The following is a 21,864-nucleotide window of genomic DNA, read 5'->3' on the forward strand; positions in this document are numbered from 1 at the left end:
TTCTAGAAAATGTGACTTTTTAAATATCACTGTCCCTTTTTTTTTCTCCACCAGCTGCATGTGTTTCAAGGATAACAGGATCTTCTCCTTCCCAGAGGCTAGTGAAGATTAGAAGGCGAAAAAAACGCATTCGCAATGAAATGTTCTCTGAGCTCATGCTGTCCTCCCACACTGACAGAACACAGACGAATGCATGGAGGCAGACAATGTCAGAGTGCAGGAAAGCACAAAATGACCGGGAGAAGAGGTGGCGGGCTGAAGAGAGGGCTGAAGCTGAAAGGTGGCGGCAGTGTGATGACTGGAGGCAGGATTCAATGCTGAGGCTGCTGGAGGATCAAACTAATATGCTCCAGCATATGGCTGAGCTGCAGGAAAGGCCTCTGGAGCACAGACCGCCGCTACAGCCCCTGTGTAACCAACCGCCCTCTTCCCCAAGTTCCATAGCCTCCTCACCCAGATGCCCAAGAATGCAGTGGGGGGGCTCCGGCCACCCAGCCACTCCACCCCAGAGGATTGCACAAGCAACAGAAGGCTGGCATTCAATAAATTTTAAACTTTTCAAGTGCTGTGTGGCCTTGTCCTTCCCTCCTCCACCATCCCTCCTGGGATACCTTGGCAGTTATCCCCCTATTTGTGTGATGAATTAATAAAGAATGCATGAATGTGAAGCAACAATGACTTTATTGCCTCTGCAAGTGGTGATCGAAGGGAGGAGGGGAGGGTGGTTAGCTTACAGGGAAGTAGAGTGAAGCAAGGGGCCAGGGGTTTCATCAAGGAGAAACAAACAGAACTTTCACACCGTAGCCTGGACAGTCATGAAACTGGTTTTCAAAGCTTCTCTGATGCGCACCGCACCCTCCTGTGCTCTTCTAACCGCCCTGGTGTCTGGCTGTGCAGAACCAGCAGACAGGCGATTTGCCTCAGCCTCCCACCCCACCATAAACGTCTCCCCCTTACTCTCACAGAGATTGTGGAGTGCACAGCAAGCACTAATAACAGTGGGAATATTGGTTTTGCTGAGGCTAACCGAGTCAGTAAACTGCGCCAGTGCGCTTTTAAACATCCAAATGCACATTCTACCACCATTCTGCACTTGCTCAGTCTATAGCTGAACAGATCCTGACTACTGTCCAGGGTGCCTGTGTAGGGCTTCAGGTGCCAGGGCATTAAGGGGTAGGCTGGGTCCCCAAGGATAACTATAGGCATTTCAACATCCCCAAAGGTTATTTTCTGGTCTGGGAAGAAAGTCCCTTCTTGTAGCTTTTGAAACAGACCAGAGTTCCTGAAGATGCGAGCATCATGTGTCTTTCCCGGCCATGCCACGTTGATGTTGGTGAAACGTCCCTTGTGATCCACCAGTGCTTGCAGCACTATTAAAAAGTACCCCTTGCGGTTTATGTACTCGCCGGCTTGGTGCTCCGGTGCCAAGATAGGGATATGGGTTCCGTCTATGGCCCCACCACAGTTAGGGAATCCCATTGCAGCAAAGCCATCCACTATGACCTGCACATTTCCCAGGGTCACTACCCTGGATAGCAGCAGATCTTTGATTGCATTGGCTATTTGCATCACAGCAGCCCCCACAGTAGATTTACCCACTCCAAATTGATTCCCGACTAACTGGTAGCTGTCTGGCATTGCAAGCTTTCACAGGGCTATTGCCACTCGCTTCTAAACTGTGAGGGCTGCTTTCATCTTGGTATTCTTGCACCTCAGGGCAGGAGAAAGCAAGTCACAAAGTTCCATGAAAGTGTCCTTACGCATGTCGAAGTTTTGCAGCCACTGGGAATCGTCCCAGACCTCCAACACTATGTGGTCCCACCAGTCTGTGCTTGTTTCCTCGGCCCAGAATCGGCGTTCCACCGCATGAGCCTGCCCCATTAGCACCATGATGCCCGCATTGCCAGGGCCCGTGCTTTCAGACAAGTCTGTGTCCATGTCCTCATCACTCTCGTCACCGCGCTGACGTCGCCTACTCACCCGGTTTCGCTTTGCCAGGTTCTGGTGCTGCATATACTGCTGGATAATGCACGCGGTGTTTAATGTGCTCCTAATGGCCAAAGTGATCTGAGCGGGCTCCATGCTTGCCGTGGTATGGCGTCTGCACAGGTAACTCAAGAAAAAAGGCGCAAAACGATGGTCTGCCCTTGCTTTCACGGAGGGTGGGAGGGAACGGTGGCCTGACGATATGTACCCAGAACCACCCGCGACAATGTTTTAGCCCCATCAGGCACTGGGATTTCTACCCAGAATTCAAATGGGCGGCGGAGACTGCGGGAACTGTGGGATAGCTACCCACAGTGCAACGCTCCAGAAGTCGACAGTTGCCTCGGTACTGTGGACACACTCCACTGACTACATGCACTTAGAGCATTTGTGTGGGGGGACACACAATCGACTGTATAAAAACGCTTTCTACAAAACCGACTTCTAGAAATTTGACCTAATTTTGTAGTGTAGACATACCCTTGGTTGTATTAATTACTACAACAAGGTCTTGAAAATTATGCTGACTAGGCACTCTCTTACCAGAACTTTTCTAAATTAGTTATTAGATTGCTTTGTGAGCAAGAGAAACTACTGGAACTTACATCTCTCTACAAGAAGCAAAATAACCAAAAACGTATAGCTGTCTGCTGTAGCCTGGACTCACTGTTCACACGTATTATAGTTACATAGCACCAGAGGTTTCTATGCCATTTTACAGGCAAATGAAGACTGCCCCGAGGAATTAAATCTAAATTACATTGAAAACACTCAGATAGCGACAAAATCAGAAGATTAAAAGTGAGGTCAGAAAAGAGGAAACTGGAAAACAAGTTCAAACAAAGGAATGATGTGGTCTGAGTGGCAAGGGATGAAGATGATTTTCACGGCAGTATTTTGCCTTCAATTTCTTTACACCTCTCAACTAATTATCAACTACATTTAACTCTGCAAGATTGCTTCTTCCAGTATTTTCAGAGAGGTATGGGGCTTGATATTGCTCCTACCAAAGTCACTGGCAAAACTGTAACTGACTCCAATGGAGGTAGGATTGTGTTACTGGTGAAACTCAGAAAAAGTACCAAAATGTTTTGGATTTGTAAGCTCCTACTTACACTTCTCTAATAGCTCCAGAATGAAAAATTTTTATTTGACTGAAAGACTGCTAATAAAAATCAAATCTGATCTTTAACTTCTCCTACCTACTTTTTCGGAAAGAATTCAGTCTTCACTCTGATCAGCTCATAGGCCTTCATTTGTTTGTAAAAAAAACCTAACAGTTACCCACTTTTTCGTTCTTCAAGGATGTGTTGCTCATGTCCATTCCATTACCCATCCTCCTGCCCCTTAGTCAGAGATGTCAAGAAAGAACCAAGAGGGCATAGAGCTGGCAGTGCCTGATATACCAGCGTATGAGCGCAGCACTCAAGGGGGTGACACAACCAGCCCTATGGATACCGCTAAGGCAAAAATCTCAGATGGCCATGCATGTGGGCGTGTGCACACTTACAATGGAATTGACATGAGCAAGTACTTGAAGAGTGGGAGTTTGCCTATATTACCGATCTGACAGGTATAAGGAAAAAGCTTGACCTTCACTGAAGGGATCCTGACCAGAAAAAGAAAGAAAGAAAAAAAAGATGCTAATCACTTCAAGTTTTAAAAAAATACTCCAACAAAACCAGCATTCTAAATTGGCTTGGATTACCATATGCAAACAGGACAATGGTATCTTGGGCAAAGATCATACTTTCTTTATGCATTTGAATAAGTTAATATGATGTATGCTTTGTTAACAGTTTCCTTTTGTACGGTATGCTTTCCCTGGGTCAGCGATGTGGTCTATATATAGAATGGGGAGCTGGCAGCACCAGGGGTCTCAACCCAGCTCTGACAGTCACTTAACCTTTTCATAAAAGGTTCCTCCACTGAAAATTAGGGACAATACTACCTATCAAATGGAAGTTAATACTGTGAAAATGAGCTAATTATTTCTATCGAAGTACAGTGAAGATTTATACTATGTATACGAAGATAGATTTGTTTAACTACAAGCACTAGGTATGGCGCAGCATGTAATTGCACCAACCAAGTAACAGACCAAGGACCATGTTGTGACTCAGAGCCAATATGGTCCTTTGTTCCTACTTTGCTCCTGGGATGGGAGGAAAGGGAAGTAGCAATCTGAGCCAACTTTGTACTTGGCACAATTACTTTCCCACCAGCCCAACTGCAAAGGTTGGTGCAGTGAAGGGAGGAAGGGAAGTCTCCCATAAGTTGCTTGTTTCTCCTTCCTCCATGCTGCAACCTTTAATATGGATAGCACAGCCTGTGCAGATGAAAAAAGGGGCACCTTCTGCCTCCTTACACCCCTGCACAAATGTGTATAGCAGATTATGATTGTGCTCATTACTATGAGCATGATTTACCAAGGCAATTGCTCAGCAATAGGATATAAGCCAAAGTACTGATTTTTAATTACCAACTTATTTTAATTGAAAATCCACCCAGTATTTTCTGATAGAGAAGTGACTCCATTTCAGTTATACTGTACATCCTCATCTGAATTTAAAAAAATATATAAAAAATCTACTTACCTGATCAACATGAAGAAGTCCACAGTGCATTATATTGTAAAAATGAGTTAAAAAATCCCTGTTTGGGGAAACATCTTGTCTTCGCTTCATTGTATTACAAATAAGCTTATAAGCATGTAGCTTGCCTTGTTTGTATTTATCAGTCAACATGGTTGCCTACAGTTTTTTACAAAAAAAGTACTTATTACACAAATGAAGTAACAGGTTAATATTAGCATTGTTCTATATTATATGAATGTCTCTTATCTACTGAATGGTTTATTGTATTTACCTTGAAAAGCCATGGAGTTAGAATTCTCAGTGGTGGAATTAAAACTGGTGGAGAGGGTGAAGTCAAGTTATCAGCTGAAATACCAAGATTATCTCTGATCTGTAATTATTTAAGAACACAGAGGCAGTATGTCAGAAATTTATAGTTTTTGATCCATTTTCAAGCTCTTGCCCTATCAAGCTGGTTTATAGAGAAGGTTCTTGTACCTTAGCCAGGTTCTGCCAGAGTTCACACAAGTAATCAAAAACTTGCGCATGAATTTCAGGGTCCATAATGGTGTTTACATCTCCCAAAATCCCTAGCATTCGTCTCCACATTACAGTAGCAACATCTGCATGCCATCCTGTAAGGGTGCCCCCTGCCATCACACTGCAACATTCTGATGGGAATTCACTAGTTTCTGTAATAGGAGAAAAAACATACAATAAGAATGACCTTTGGTAAAGTAGGATAAGGTCTTATATTTAAATCCTGAATAGTTTCCTTAAAACAAGTAATAAATGGAGAAGGCATGTATGTAGAGTAAGTACAATAAAGATATTTCTTATAGAGCTGGCCACCTTAGCACTGTGTCATCTGATCTTGCTATTAAATTAACTACACCAGTCTACTCTTCCTTACTAAAGACATTTATGCTTTTGCTTCAATGAAGATGCAAATATCCAACATTCCCTGTGCAAAGGATCGTCAGAAAATTAGCTTTTGGCTTTAAATCTTACTCACTAAAGCAGTTGGACCTTTTTCTTTAGCATTTACCACGATCAACTCTTACTTGCAAATTAGGGAAGAGAACAGAGAAGAAAGTGTGAACTGCTGTATCTTGCTACTAGTCCCTCCTTAGTCAGCTAGTGAGGTGGCAATATTCAGTAATTCAGCCCAGGAGCCTGAAAGCATCAGACAAGATGCAGTTCTCTCCACTTCAAAGTAGAGCAAACAAAACTTACTTTTCCAGCTGGCAGATAGTTTATCTGCTTTTCTTAGCCCCCCCCAAAAGCCTAAATAAGTTAAGAATGGTAAATATCTATCAACTGATATTAAACATTAAAAACTGTCAATTATAAATATTATGCACAAGCGCTTGAAAGTCAGGATAGTCAATGCTGTAGTTTCTCCAAAAACAAAAAAAACACACTTCACTATTATCCCATATCTCAGCTGCCATCCATATGTAATATTTTATGGTACAGTATCTAAACTCTTATTTGAGCATTACAAACAGAGGATATATTTTTTGGAGAGAGAATGAGGTTAGATTTGAATTTTTGATACATAGGATTAGTTTTTCAAAATACCTAGGATTTTAAAGTGCTCAGCACACACAACTGGAGACATATTTTAAACAAAAACACCCAACCCCACCCCACACTGGAGCTGGCTGGAAACCAGAATTTCCACAATTTCATAAACTAACTAAACAATGCTCTGAAATGGAAAAAAATAAAATTTTGAAATTTCCTGCAGAATGGGAATTCCAAAATTGTGTTTTGAAAAAGTTAAAAAATTTCCACCCTTTCAAAACATTTCTGAGGCTCTCCAAGCTGGCCAGAGCCTTGAGTAGCCTGGCATGTGGGGAGAGTCAGGGCTTCCAGGACTTAGCCAAAAGCCTAGAACCCCTGAGCAAACACTGGATTTTGAAAGAAACGTGCTTGATTTTCATTGGGATTTTGTGAAAATCAACATGTTCCCACGGAATGTTTTGATTTTGACAAGTTTGCATTTTTTGACAGAAATATGTTCCATCAAAAAATTTCCAATCCTCTCTACTCAGTTCACATTTAGGCAATTATATAAGGACGAGACCGTCAAAAGTGTTAGCGCACCACAGCTCCAATTGTGACACTTATGGTCAGATTTTCAAAACATTTCACAGCACCAGAACATATTGAACTCTTCTGAAAATCTGGCCACTTATTTAGATGCCTAAATAGGATCTGCGTTCTCTTGAAAATCTGGCCCCAACTGGATACTGCGCTTTTTAAAAAAAACTGGCACATAGTGGCTATGAGAAAACACTATTAAGATAAAATAAAAGGATATATATATTTATTTCTGTCTGTAAGTGAGTTGTAGAGGAGGGTCTGGAATTTGGGTCAGTGGTTCATCTAGGATATGTGGGAGGAAAATGCAGCTATGTACAATAGGGTAGATATTCTCTATATACCTTTACTGCATTTACACCATAGTAGTTAAGGGTTTGTTGTGCATGAAGTTTGGCAGTTAGGTATAGTTGATCCACATAGGGTCAGAGAAAAAGTTACCTTTCCATAAACTATCAATTTCTAGACTTCCAAACATTTCAACAAAGCAAGTGTGCCACACGATTAAATGGGTACCATTTATCCCCAACTAAGAGTTTGTATAAATCAGAAGAGAAAAACAACAGATATTCTAATATTACATTATAGCATCATATAAATGTAATGATGATTCATTACTTATGTATTAGTGAAGATGCAGTTCTGGATAATTCTGCACATTAAATTGAACTGCTGCGATTTTAAACATAAAAAGAACCATTAAAAGGTTTTTTGGACTGATAATCCAAATAATCCACTGATGAGCACCTGCTGTGATATACAAAAAACACAGGGCTTTCTGTAACTTTAAGGAACTTATTTTCATTCAAAAATTTCAAAATCTATCAATGTAAATTAATATAAAAGCCTTGTATGAGACTGTTCCATACTGAAGGGATATTAGCTATTAATTATATTGCATTGAAAAAGAAAGAACAATTTTAAAGTTTTCTATTCCAGATATTGCCTAGGTCATCTGGCGTCTGTAAAACTGAGTGGTGGAGCTTCTCATCCAGCTGCAGATCCTTCTGCTCAATATGATCTGCATTCAGAGTGGCAGGAGAAGGTGTCTGTGATCGGGATCCAAGAGCAGACTGGACTGGAGAAGCACTTTCAGAGCCTGTAAATGCAATTTTTTAAAAGTTACCTTAAAAATCTTTTCTATTTCTTAGAACTTCTGAAAAGCTTTCTAAACATAACATTAAAAAAACCTGAGCTCTTTTTATAATCATATTTGGCCAAGAAAAGAAATACACAACAAGCAGATGTCCATGTGAATAGTGCTGTGAAAGAAGTCATCAGTCAAGTGATAACCTGATACCAAAATATGTAAATGGATTAATTGGCAAATGTCTACATTAAGTACAAATAGTTTTAAAGTACTTATTTTCTCTGATAATACTTTCAGTGTTCTCAGCCAAACAAGTTTCTTCCCACCTTCCTTCACCAAGATCCCAATTCAGTAAAAGCATTTAAGCATGTGTTTAAGTCCTACTGAAGTGAATATTTTTCTCAACAGGTATAGATTTTACATATATGCTTAAGTCATGATTTAATTGGTGCCCAAATCCCTGAATGTGAAAAATAGGGTCAGAGAAAATTCAAAGAACAAGCAAACTGTAGTTAAATGAAAATTCTTATTCCTTCAACTACCAAGGGAAGTAAAATTCTGTGCTGGGGAAGCAATGCTGCAAAGACACCTCCTGATATTTTATTATTTCTTGGTATCCTTGTCAGGTCTCCATTACCAGCAGGCCTGGGAAAGGAGAGCAGGTTTCTGCTTCTCTTGCCTCACAGTTCACCTTGCCTCTGAGTCAGGGGCTGGCTAGAGATCCCCATAAGCAGCAGAGCTCAGGCAGCTTATTTAGTAAAGTAGCAGAGAACATGGGAGATCAGTGGTTAAATCATGTGCTTCCCTAAGCATAAATAAAGTTGTTACAATGAAAAGGCTGAAACTTCTGAATTTTAAAATTTAGACAAATGTAGCCTATATTTGAGATGTCAAGATAAACATGTATGTATGTGAAGTTCCAAAAGTAACTAATTTAGCTACCAGAACAAAAAAAAAAAAAAGAAAGAAAGATAAGGCTAACTTTCAAAACAATGATTTTTAATTAATTGTTCTCTCTTGAAAAGTTAGATTGATCATATCCAGAAAGCATTAAAGTAAATTCAATTGTTGTCTGAACAGTAATTATGTTAAATCAGGAAACTACATTAAATTGCTCAATTATGAAATACTGGGATTTCTATCCTGCTTCAAGTGAAAACCTCAACACAACTTTAAATATGGAATTATAATTAATGCCCTTATAATAAAAAGATAGTAGCAGTTCACGAAAGTGGACATTAAATAAAAAAAGTCTGAAGAACACCACTGATATACCATGGGGAAGTATTTTTCCCCCTTTCTGCACTGCTCTGCAACTGTTTCCCTCTGGTAGTTAAAAGGTAAAGGATTTTTATTAGCTACTGATTGCTTGTTCTCCATCTTTTCCTCAGACCTTATTTAAAATGCACATTTCAAGCTAATAAGCTCCAGGACTTCTCCAAAAAGGACATGTACAACTTTCCACACAGAAGCAGAAAATACTTATTTTAGTGCGAGGGAGGCATGGGGAAGAGAGTACATTAAGTACTGTATTTAAAACCTCTTAAAATAAACTTTATTTTATTTCTTCTCCTGTTTTCTGCTCTCTCCACATAGAAAGATATAGTGACCAAAACAATTCTGTATAGGAGTTGGAAAGGAAGGGGCAGATTAATTATGCAGAATATGATAAGCCATTGGGTTCTTTTGAGAAAACTGAAGGATACTCCTTCACAGTTGCCTCTAATTCTTACAAAGCGTACTGCAGAATCATTTTGCTCTAATGCAACTGAATGAACAATAATTGACAAACTCATTCATTTCCTGTTAATTTTCCGGTAAGAAAATTTCCCACTAAGAAACTGGAAAGCAGAGCTAAAAACAACAAAAATAACTATCTCTGACAAACAAAAATTGCCTATTCCTGAAATGTTGGCCCAACAAATATCCAAAATGTCAACAATTTCAAGGAAACAAGGGCAGTAAGATTAATCCTCATAACACTTCCATGCCAAAGAAAGAATTAAGACTGCAAGAGTACAACTGAACAAAGCCACTTCAGTTTATAAATATGGAGGGAACTAAGAAAAAAATGTCTAAGGAAGCTAATACCATGCTTCTCTGAGTATAAAGATAGCTTCAGGAAAGGAAAATAGAGTATTTCTATGGCTCATCTGCCAAAAGTAGAGATGTCTTCAATATGTCTGAAAATGCAGGCGTTTGACTTGTTATAGGACCCCCCCCCCCTCCCCCCAACAGCCCAGGGTACAGATGTCCTGTCACAAAGAAGAAACTTCAAAGTAGCAAGCGTGTTTGATCCTTGGCTTGCAACTAGCACAGCATTATACAAAACAGCTAGAGAACAAGGGATGTGAACCTGGCTGTGGAATCCATAAATCCTGGCCCTAGTAAACTCAACAGACACCTCCTCAGGACGCACCTTGGAGAAGCTTCTTTCCTACAAAAGGGAGTCTGCTCACTTTAGGCTCACAATCTAGTTCTTAAGAGGTTGATTTTTACCATGTTAAAAAGGGTGGGGAGAAGAGAAAAATGTAATAACTCAACATTCAAATGAACATGGATTGTATGCAGCACATATGTTAACGTTTTACATATCAAAAGCATCAAGCTCCATAACAAATCACACCGAGAGAACGTTAAGAGACAGGAGTGTCTCAGGCATCCCATGATGTAGCTGTAAGTTGATCTGAAAAAGTACTGTATACCAGAGTACTTTAAAGAGTTATTTATATAAAAAAATGAGTTGTTTTTCTAGTAATGATAAAAGTAGTTGGTAACACTTCATCGGTGAGATACAGTATATTATGTGCTCACAGTTTTGCACATGATAAATCTGTCAGTTTTTCCAGAGAAGACTAAACATATACGTAGCACTCTATGTCAATATTTGCTGATCATGTAAGTCAACAGGAAGTTTTTCCTAGTCATGTTATTTCACTCAGTTTTCATAAGGATTTCAATAAACACAATACCTGAATTTCAAATATCACTGCACACAGAAAATATACTAAATTGCAAAGTTGCTACCTGTATTCTTCAGCATAAATAGGAAAATATTTGAAATTAAAATATATTTATTTTTACAACGACTTTACCAGTAATAGTTGTAGCTTCAGCAGACAATGGTTGCTGGTTAAGACTGCTTGTTTCAGAATCAATGTGGAGTGTAGTTAGACTAGCCACTTCCTGTTCCTCGGCACTGTGTTGATGTCCTGAAATTGCATCAATCTCACTGGAAGCTGGTGTCCCAGCATCAGTGCCAAAACTGAAATCTATAGTAAGGAAAGAGCTATGTGGTTAATTAAACCATTGTTGATGAACACGAACTTAAAGAACATTGCCAACCAAAGACACTTCCAAAATGGCCTATGTAAAAATGTATACACCCCTTTATGTTAACAACAAACAGCTCAAGAAAATTACTCCAAAATCCACCCATTTAAGTAGGAAACCATTTACTATGTCAAATGATTCTCCAGTTTCAGTCACAAAACTGATTTATGTAAAACACACCGCTATTGCAATTCTATTTAGTTGGCAAGGTCAAATATTTTTACTTCGTTCTCACCATTTAGGTATAATATAATGCACAAATTATGGAATCTCCTCTCAACAACACTGATGGCTTTTCTACATGGAGACAGTATGCAGCAAACCAGGGTGTGAATATATGCCACACCAGTTTGCCCAGTGCTAACTGGCCATGTGGATTCTGCTACTGTGTACTGAAAGTTCCACAGTGCACTCGAAGTACTACAGAAATTTTAGGGCATCATAGTATGGTCCACACAGCATGCTGTGCAATGTAGATTTACATCCTGGCTTGCCGAGCACTAAGTCTCCACGTAAACAAGCCCTATGGTGCCTAAAAGACAAACATTTAAGTATTAACTTTAATTGATAATATTATGGCAAATGACAGTTTTCTGCAAATAGCACTAAATTGATTGTTTTGTATCCTGAATTTTAGATTTAACGCTGAAGACAAAATTTCATGCTCAAATCAGTTTGGCCAACATAGCTTTTGTTGCTCTGCTATAGTTAAGGCTATACAGTAAGATTCCAGGATTGTCATTCCACGTGTCGCTCTGAAGCCTACAATGTCTGTTGAATCAATGGAACAGCTACAAGCATTGTTTAGGGCTCTTTTTGTTGTAAGCATCACCAGGTTCAATCATTACTGAGATTCACAATCTCTCTTTGTAATTTTAAAGTTCTCACCCATTTTTGGCTTTTTTACACTTTACAAAGTACACCAGTAAGACAGCACAGGTTTTATCTGGTAGTTATTTAACTTCTAAAGTGAATAATTAATTCCCATGCTTTACGTAGATTTTCCAAAGAAAACCCATCACATCTCGCTTGTACAAGCTGTGAAGTCATAGTCCTCAGTGACACCTGAAGCCTCTTTCCATTAACAAGAATGGGAGTGGCATGAATAAAAAAATGCAAAAAAAATGGTTTAATAATTACCTATGTCTTATCAGGTAGTATTTTGCTTCACTATTCCTAACTACATAGTCAAATAGATTGCTATACTAAGAAAGGTTTTACTTTTTTATATTTAAACCGATGTTTTGAGGAAGTAAAAAAAGACTTCCAAAATGAATGCATGAAGATGTGTCAGTGTAGGGACCATATCTTCCTAGGTATGTCGTGTGGTGTTTTAGGGGGAGGGAGGTTGTTCAACACATTACACAGTAAGGCTCCATTTCTGCTTTGGGCTGTACTACAATACAAATAGTGAATAAAGCTATTTTAATAAGAATTACTGCATGTTTCAAGAACTATATTACTTCACTAACTAAACTACTGATAACATCAATGGATGTTCATATGAAATCCTCTTCATGAGGCAGCTGTATACAACTTATTTTAAAATGGAAATAAATACACAGATAAAAAACACTACTACTTTCGGAAAAATATACTTGCTTTCAAATTTGCGGCCATCATACTGGAAAGCACTGAATGAGTCAGAATGGCTATCTGAACTGATCAAGTCACTGCTTCCTGCACTGGCAGGAGATGTCCATTCAGAAGGCACACCTGGATCATCTATAGGGCGCATTTGGCTCTGCTTGTTTAATATATCAGGAAGGTCTTTTGGAACTTCCAGGCTGCCAGGACTGCTCCCTCTTCTTGTCACATTCTATTAATTGAAGAATTATAAAGTATTTTACAATCTAATAACGTTTCCTTATTCACAACAAGCAGTTATCACACATTTACAAATGTCAATATTCAGGGAAATAGTTCACAAATAATCAAATTTAAAATGTCTAAATATTATGAAGTATATAAATATTTTTTAAAAGTATATTTCTTTTTAGAAAATGCACTTTAGTTTATTGAAAGTATTCAAGTTACAATGTTTTGATTAGAAATTACCTCCTTTATTAAAATAATTCAAAAGTAATATTAAAAAATAATTGAACCCATTCTTCCAGTATTTATAGCTGTATCAAAAAAAATGCTCAGTGCAGAGAATTCTAGGGCCTTCATTTTGTGAGTGCCTAACTTGTGTGTGCAAAAAACCCAATGAGCCAATAATAAATGTGGATCTTGCACATACATATAACATTGTGCACACAAATCCCTTACCCACACTTGTGCATTGGGCTTTTTGCGCACCAAAAATAGGGAACAAACAAATGTGCATGCACTTCAAAAGACTGGGAATGAGGCCAATATGTGAAACATATTTGCTAAAACTAGAGAGATGCAAATAATATGGAGAGAGAATATTTTTAAAATTATCTCCAAAATACTAAACAAATTTTTTAACTTTAGATTTCTTTAAGTATTTGTGAGAAAAAACTCCATAAAACCTTGACAAATTTTGACTTGCAGCCTACAAAACTGAAAGCAAAATCTCAATATGTACCAAGACTCAAATCCTATGTATATCTTAATGCCCTAGACACTAAACATAATACTCAATATTCACTTGAATACCTTTTCAATGTATTGTGACAATGGAACCTACAGATCCTTCCTTATCCAGAAGAGACTAAAGTATGTGAAACCTTGTGTGTGTGTTCCTGGACTCTCACAACTGCCCTTTTAACAAGTTTTTATGAAACATCCTGAACTTTTCTATGAACTAAAAGTTAAGAGACTAAAGGTAACCTGTGAGAGGATTTTTTTGTTTTGTTTTTCAAACACTAGACCTGATCTGTTCTTTCCTTTGTCCTTTCCTTATTACTATCTGATCTTAAATTACAGGTTTCACTAGGTTGGTATAGTTTTCATGACGTAAGTTTGATGTTTCTTGTATCTCCAACTACCTGAATGGGGGTTCCAAAGAGGATGGCGCTAGGCTGTTCTCAGTGGTGGCAGATGACAGAAAAGGAAAAAAGATCTGAAGTTGCAGTGGAGGAAGTTTAGGTTGGATATTAGGAAAAACTATTTCACTAGGAGGGTGGTGAAGCACGGGAATGGGTTACCTAGGGAGGTGGTGGAATCTCCATCCTTAGAGGTTTTTAAGGCCCGGCTTGACGAAGCCCTGGCTTGGATGATTTAGTTAGGGTTGGTCTTGCTTTAAGCAGGGGGTTGGACTAGATGATCTCCTGAGGTTTCTTCCAACCCTACTATTCTATGATTCTATGGATCTAACAATGTAACACTTGTTGGGCTAACGATCTGGACCTTGCCTGACATTCCCTTTATGAATCTGCCATAAGGTCAAGGGGGAATTCCATCCAGCAACTGGGTCTCAGTTCCTCATTCCAGCTGACCTCAGCAGGGACCACAACTTTCTATAACACTGAGGTAAGAGCCATGTTTGCTGCCTGAACTGATAACAGGTATAGTCAACATGTTTGACCCCCTACTTATAAAAGAAAGTTTTTTCCTTTTCCTCACTCATCTGTCCTCTCTGTCTATTTCTGTTTTGTTTGAGTAAACTGATTTACCAAAAACACAGAATGAGTTTATGACGTTGATATAATCTAGTTAACATTTTCCATTTTATAATAAGGGTTCATTTGATTTTATGAATAGAAGGTTATTCATTCCTTAGTAACAACACATGATGTTCAACTTTGAATCATATAGAGCAGGGGTGGCCAACCTGTGGCTCCGGAGCCACATGTGGCTCTCCAGATATCAACATGCGGCTCCTTGTATAGGCACTGACTCTGGGGCTGGAGCTACGGGTGCCAACTTTCCAACGTGCTGGAGGGTGCTCACTGCTCAGCCCCACTCCCCCCTCCCCCCATGCCCCCCATGCCCTCGCTTCTCCCCGCTCCCCCCAAAGCCTCCTGCACGCCACAAAACAGCTGATTGGGAGGTGTAGGGAGATAGGGGGAGGCGCTGATCAGCGGGGCTGCCAGGGGGTGGGAGGCACTGGGAGCAGGGTGTGGGGAGCTAATGGGGGGGCTGCTGACGTATTACTGTGGCTCTTTGGCAACCTACATTGGTAAATTCTGGCTCCTTCTCCGGCTCAGGTTGACCGCCCCGATCTAGAGAAAGAACCAGATCCTTTCTAAGAATGGAGGTGCATAAGTAACATCTGAGTCAAATGATTTTGAATGGTGTAATTAAAAAAAAGACATCTTTAAATACACACAGAGAATGGCCAAAAATTCAGTGGTTTTGGAATTGAATAATGGAACATGGCAACAAGATAAAGGATTGGCAATTTGTTCTATACATGCTGTAGGCTGTATTGGGACTATGCAATATACTGTGCACCAACAGTTAAAATCTGATAAACATGGGATGTACCTTTGAAGGCAAAAAGAACCAGCATTTGAACAGATATTTAAGGCAAATCACCTGCCACTTATCTATCATTCATCAGATATGAAGATAAATCAATCCAAACGAACTACATGGAAATTGCTCCTCTTTTACCCCATACTATTAAGGAGCCCGACTACTCTTTGCAAACTTTATATGTGAGCAAACCTTAGAACGGCATTGGATACATCCACCACCTACTGAAAAGGAATTTGCTAGCCACACAAAATTGGAGTGATCAGTAAGTCTGAAATAATAATAAATTTAAATTGCTTCCCATTCTGTCTCTTCGTTGACAGAAAAACTTGCAATAAAATAGTAATTTTATATTTTTCCTTTCCCATCGCTGTCAATTAATAAAACATTTATCTTCTCCAATCAGCTGCCTCTTTTCATAATTCTTCAGTGACAACTCAATCCAATGCTTGTAATACAGAACTGCCTACATGATTATGAATGAGGACATCTCAAACATTGCATTACTGATCAAAGATGACAACAGTGAAAAAGCCAGGCTCTAGAGCAGAAAGCTATTGATACAAAAATATATTGATAAGAAGTGAAATGAAAAGAAGTGAAGGCAAACTATATACCATTTAAAAATATTTAGTCTTCTAGATTGTGCCAGTGAATACACCTTCACAGAACAATATACAATATCACATTGTGTATGTTAATACACACATTCAGGCTTTGATCGTGCAAACACTTATGCATACAAGTAACTGTGCCCAGGATTAGTGCCATTCAACTTGAAGAGACGATGCAACAGAATACTCATTTGCGTGAAGTGACATATATTGTTTGCAGAATCAATAATAATGAATAATGAAGAATTTTAGCATAAAAGAGTATGTGTGCATATTATGTCACTGCCCCTTATATTGTAAACTCTGTTTTTTAAGTCATGGTGTGTGACATAATATGCATGCAACATGACTTAAAAAACAGGATTTACAATCTAATGGGCAGTGATTTTCATATAATTTATTTCTGGTTCTTAAATCCAGAATAAAATATTTCTGTAACTTAAACAATAATTTTATAAATGTGTTTGCATATTGTTTTTACATGTAAAAAAGTCGTAAAAGCTTACCAATGCACTACCACTGCGGAGTCTCTCAGCTATAAACTCATCCATGAGGTCAGGAACATTTGTATTGCTACTGCCAATATCGCTAGCAAGAGGGTGCAGCTTTTGACTCATGTCCTCTCTATTGGCTAAAAGCAAATGAATGACTACATATAGTAAGGGATACTTTTAAAAATACATTTTAGAAAACAGAAGTCAAATCAAGAAACCTAGTCAGTAAAAAAAATTACTGCCCAAACATGCATTTATGAGTTTTCTCCTCTTGAATAGGTTCAATTTTAAGAATTAGTAAATCTCCTTTTTCCTCCCCACTAAGCAGGTGTTAGTCAATTTCCACTATAACCTTAAAGAGCAAGAAAGCTTACAGATAAGCACTACTCAAAGTTGTTAATGCTTGCTTTAAGGATACAGCATACACCCCTCCTCCCTTCCTCCACATTACCCTCCCCCCCAAAAAAAACCCTAGGAATTTTTATTATTTCTAATGAGGAACAATGTTGGTGAAGAAAGTACACTAGATAAAGAAATATGATAAATGTCAATGTAGTACTGTATACAGTTAGTATACTTGCAAATAAAGTGTTATGTAACAAAAATAATGTATGGTGCAACATGGAATACAAACTCAAAAAACTCTTTAAATGGTCAGTGATTTATGAACAATTAATTAATTGCTATATTTTTTAGTTTCCACATTATATAGAATTACGTTGCCTTAATTATACTATGAATGTTATACCTAATTATAGCATTTTAGCCTTTAAGGAGCAATTTGTTCAAGTTCATATTCCTACATAAAAATTATCCCTCAGGAGACTACAATGAAACTTATTATATGAATTTAACATAAGACCTTCATATCAAAATTTCAAATAAAATGATATTTTGGAATCATTTGTGTCTCAATACTTTTGCAAATGTAAACAGTTTCTCTTGGAGAAACTACATAAAATATGTTAAAACAAATGATACAGAAAATTTTTTTCTGAGACATTATGATAATAGTACCACTGCCCAGACTGTGGTGCTACGCCTAAAAGACTGCCCTCAGGTGGCATTAACATCTCAATGCAGGATGCATGACAGAACATTCTGTTAATCATGCTAGCATAACAGTGTAAAAAGGAAAACCTACCTTACTGCTGAAAGTTAATTTATTGTTCATTTAAGGTTATTTAAGATGTAAACTAAGATGATGAATATTATAATGATAGCCTTGTTCTGTCTGATCGATCAAGTCCACAGAGGTCCCATATTCAGCTGACAGAAGACTACCATGAGACCTTTATGTACATCCATGATCCCAAGAAAAAGAAAGCAATGATAGAGATTGCCGAGATGTAACTGCATCCACTTCAGTGAATGCATACAGAAAGGCCTAAAGCATGTTTTGAAATGGTTCAAACAAAAAATTACTAAAGCCATATCGGATTGTTCTAATGAAGCCATCCAAATAAGAGGAAATTTCTCTGTTTTACTTAATGTTAAAAATATTCTGTATGCGTTACATAACTGATTAAAAGCCAGGTCTCAACTTCAAAGCCTAATTTTGGGAGAATTTTTTGTTTTGGAGGAGAGGAGGAAGAAAACATACTAAATGAACTAGCAATTTTAATAGCTCAGTTTAACTGGCTGACAGCAGAGTCTTTTTTCCCAGACAGACAAACTATAGGTACCAGGACTTACTATTCCACTAGAAATAAAAAAAAAATATCTGAAAGCCATACAGTAGGCTGAATTTCAAAGCCCTCTAGCGTAGGCTAGGATACAGGGAGACTTGCATTTGATCCCTTGGTAGGTCATTTACTGTCTCTTCCTCTTCCCTAACTTGATGGTCTTCAGCAGCAAAGAGGTTCAACTAAGTATCTTTAAAAGGGAAATTAGTAATTTAAAGTACATAAACATAACTTATGCTGGGAAAAATTTCAGCTTGCTAAAGGCGCATGCATAACCAAACAGGGAAAGCAGTGATCATCCCAAAGCCTTTTGATTGCTTATAAGAGCTTGCTTCAGTTGCATTAAGCCAAACTGGTGCTGCCTTTCTCCTTTTGCACTGTGCACACTGTTAGTGCTCACCTGCAGCTTTCCTTCCAAAATAGCCCATTACATGACTGTACAGATCCCTCAGTGGAGCCTCTGCTGGTATTCTGTTCTGCCTCTGTGGGGAAACATTTGCCTTCGGCTTCGAAAGAGCATGTACAACAGTTTTATAAACACCACCCAGGGAGCCCTGTTGTGGTCCTGACTCCTGACCTGATGACCTAGGTGCACTACGATTATGCAACGGATTAGCTGCAATACCTTCTTTCTGCAACACGGGTGTTCGAGCTTCTGTGGATTCCTTAGTCTGTTTACTACTAACTGAAGCTGCATTGGCTGCATCTAGAGGTCTATACATTCCTGGTCTGACTAGCTCCAAGACCGCAGATGAGCCAGTGCTTGTGTTGCTACTGCTGCTGCTACCGCTACTACTACCACTACTGAAGCCACCGAGTTTGCGAAGTCTTGCCCTCCAGGGGGCCTCTTTGTTTTCTAAAGGGTTATAAAATTGAACCGATTCAGTGGATGGTCTAAAAGTAACATGAACGCTATTTCGTTTCTTAGCCGTTATTCTCATAATTTTGGCCTTATGGGTTACTGTTTCAGATATACTCCTTTTAGTTGGTAAAAGTTTGCCTGGAGCATGAGGCATTTCAGGGTTAACTGGTGCTTTAGGTAGAACTTTCTTTGCATGCATAACACGTGTGTTGGTTATTTTTTCGTTCAACTGGGCACTTCTAGGCTTCTCAGCTAAAGCTAGTTCCACAGCTATATCTACATCAACTTCAGTGGCTGTTTGTCTGTACAGGTATCGCTTTCTTCCTTTGTTATCAGGGCTACTTGACCCATACTCAAATAAGCTTTCATTGGGTTTATCAATATTTAACGGTTTGGCTTTTTCGATCGCTTGATTTCTTGTAACACTCTCTACCTGGGTAGGTGCAATGTTACTTATAAAGCCACTTTGGTTTTGTTTTAGTTGTAGTGCTACATGTTCAGCTCTTTCGGCAACAGTGTTGCTACCTGCACATTTAACAGTCTGATCTCTATGCTCTAATTCGTCCAGTTGTAAACTATCATTTCTATTTTCTGTTGTATTGACTTCAGGAGGAGAAGCCTCAAATTTATCTATCTCATAGTGACTGCAAGGTTCTTCTTTTTCCTTAAGATATGCTCTCAGAGAGGAAAGAAGATCATCTTCACCTTCAAGGTCAACATACTGGCTTTGTTCAAAAGATGTATTTGCAAGATCTACCGGCCCTATCAAATGACAGAGATGGTCATAAATACTATCCCCAACTTCCAAGGAGGACTCTCTGCTATTCGTATCAGTAATATGACCTTCAGTGGATCTATATATTGAAGAGGTCTCAGTGGAACTCTGTAAGCTTGGCGCATCATGGGATGAACTGTCAATGACAGGAACTGCACCTTTGGCTCGTTCAACTGTGAATGGTTCCAGGATGTCAGACGTGCTGCTACTTCTTGGCAGTGGCTGTTCCTCATTCAGTGCACCAAAAACTTCGCTTGGAGGGTCCTCGCTCTGTGAAAAATGTCTGACTCGAGATGGACGTGGAAGAATTTGAACATCATCAATGTCTGTAGAAAAAAATTATAGGTAATGTGCACAAGGTAAGTCTATACAGATTATTATTATTATTTTTATTCACTGCTATATCCTAATTATAGGCTTTTAAAAAAAAGCCCAGAAGAGCACAGAGCCTTGTTTCTTAAGTACAAAGATATTTTATCCAATATTAAATGTTGTTAAAAATACATACACAATATTCACTACAGAATATGTTATAAATGAGTTAGACCATCAGAACACAGTTTAAACGTTAACATGCATGGAAATGGACAGTGAGATCATGGAACATTTGGAAGTACAGTTAAAGCTAGAGCTGTGCCAATAAGTTAAATAATTTAAGCAAGATTATTTTAACTAACGTTCAAAAGAGAAAAAGGTACTTGTAATATTAATTATCTCAACAACAGAACTCTTCATGGATTTAAACTCTTGAGAAATATATAATTCAAGAGGAGAACATGGCAGTTATCTGGAAAAATAAGAATGTTCAGTACACATGGGTGACACCTAATATTTATCAGTCTAGTAATTTTTTTTTAATCTAACACATAATGCATACACAAAGGCTTAAGTTTTAAAAAAAGAAGATGTGGACGAGTTTGGGTCTCTGGGACGCACATGTACAAATGAAGCACAAGTTAAACCAACTTAATTCTTTATTGTTAAAAGGACATTTCTTAATATTTCTAGTCTTCAAGAATGCAAAACTAAAGGGATATCCATTATCTATGTATCAGTTATTACGACACTAACTGTTAAAAAAATCCCATTTTTGGGAAGCCAAAAAAAACAGACCAGGACCGGTACCAGACCAAAAGACAAAACAAAAAAACTTCCTTCGAAAAACAAAAAAAAAAAAAAACCACCACCACCACCACAAAACCCTTGCCCGCTCCCAAAAACCAAAAACCAAACAAACAAACAAAAAAACCAACCCCCCTAACAAAACTGTTTTATTCAATTAAATTTAAACTTTGTGAGAGTTACCAAACCGAATACAGTTAAACAGTATACAAGAAAAACTATCTTTCACGGTGAAAGGAGAAAGCACTCTATGCCCGTTCAATTATTAGTTCTTGGCCCCATTGCTGAGCCTGCTAATAAAGTGAAAGTTAGTACTAACTGAAGTGCAGGGCTGCTGCAGGTCTAATATATATCCCCGAGCAAATGGGCAGAGATCACACCAATTCATTTCACATAATCCATTGAATTGAGAAACTATAACTTCATCCCTCAAATTTCCTAAAAATCTAAAGGAAACACTAACATTACAACATATATACTACGAAATCAGCAAGGTAAGATACAGAAAAATGGATAACAGCAAGTCTGTTGCAGATGCTCAGATAGTATCAGTTTCCTGAGAGGAATTACAGCTATTCGAGGCAGTATTTTTAATGGAATGTGTAACAGAGTTTTATTATAAAAATATCTGCCTCATTTTTGTTAGAATCACTCACTTCCTGGTTATGTTTTTTAATTGCAGATTCTTTTTAAAAGCCAGAAACAATATTAACGAGGTTGAAGGAACACCATTAAGGTTACGTGATCATAAAAATGGAGGAATTATTAAGGTTAAATTAATTAAAACAGTCATCTTCAGGACTGCAATGGTTTATTTGAAACCAGGATA

General features: G+C 38.4%; 1 protein-coding gene across 16 annotated transcripts in view; it reads right to left on the bottom strand.

The window, feature by feature from the left end:
- RALGAPA1 (Ral GTPase activating protein catalytic subunit alpha 1) overlaps window positions 1–21,864 on the bottom strand; it is a 231,449-nt gene that overhangs the window by 129,425 nt on the left and 80,160 nt on the right. For 11 of the 16 annotated variants that reach the window (XR_012159487.1, XM_073349047.1, XM_073349045.1 and 8 more), the window contains 8 exons: window positions 18,677–20,239; window positions 16,604–16,728; window positions 12,697–12,913; window positions 10,857–11,033; window positions 7,618–7,770; window positions 5,061–5,254; window positions 4,855–4,953; window positions 4,584–4,739 (listed from right to left, as the gene is read on the bottom strand). Coding sequence is in view for 15 of the 16 variants with exons in the window: in XM_073349047.1 (XP_073205148.1) it covers window positions 4,584–4,739; window positions 4,855–4,953; window positions 5,061–5,254; window positions 7,618–7,770; window positions 10,857–11,033; window positions 12,697–12,913; window positions 16,604–16,728; window positions 18,677–20,239 (2,684 nt within the window). In the remaining variant the exon portion in view is untranslated. The remainder of the gene's footprint in view (window positions 1–4,583; window positions 4,740–4,854; window positions 4,954–5,060; window positions 5,255–7,617; window positions 7,771–10,856; window positions 11,034–12,696; window positions 12,914–16,603; window positions 16,729–18,676; window positions 20,240–21,864) is intronic. The other 5 variants (XM_073349050.1, XM_073349049.1, XM_073349052.1 and 2 more) reach the window with 3 other exon arrangements.

The sequence above is a fragment of the Lepidochelys kempii genome, chromosome 6 (genome assembly GCF_965140265.1).
Source record: "Lepidochelys kempii isolate rLepKem1 chromosome 6, rLepKem1.hap2, whole genome shotgun sequence".
Taxonomy (NCBI): domain Eukaryota; kingdom Metazoa; phylum Chordata; order Testudines; family Cheloniidae; genus Lepidochelys; species Lepidochelys kempii.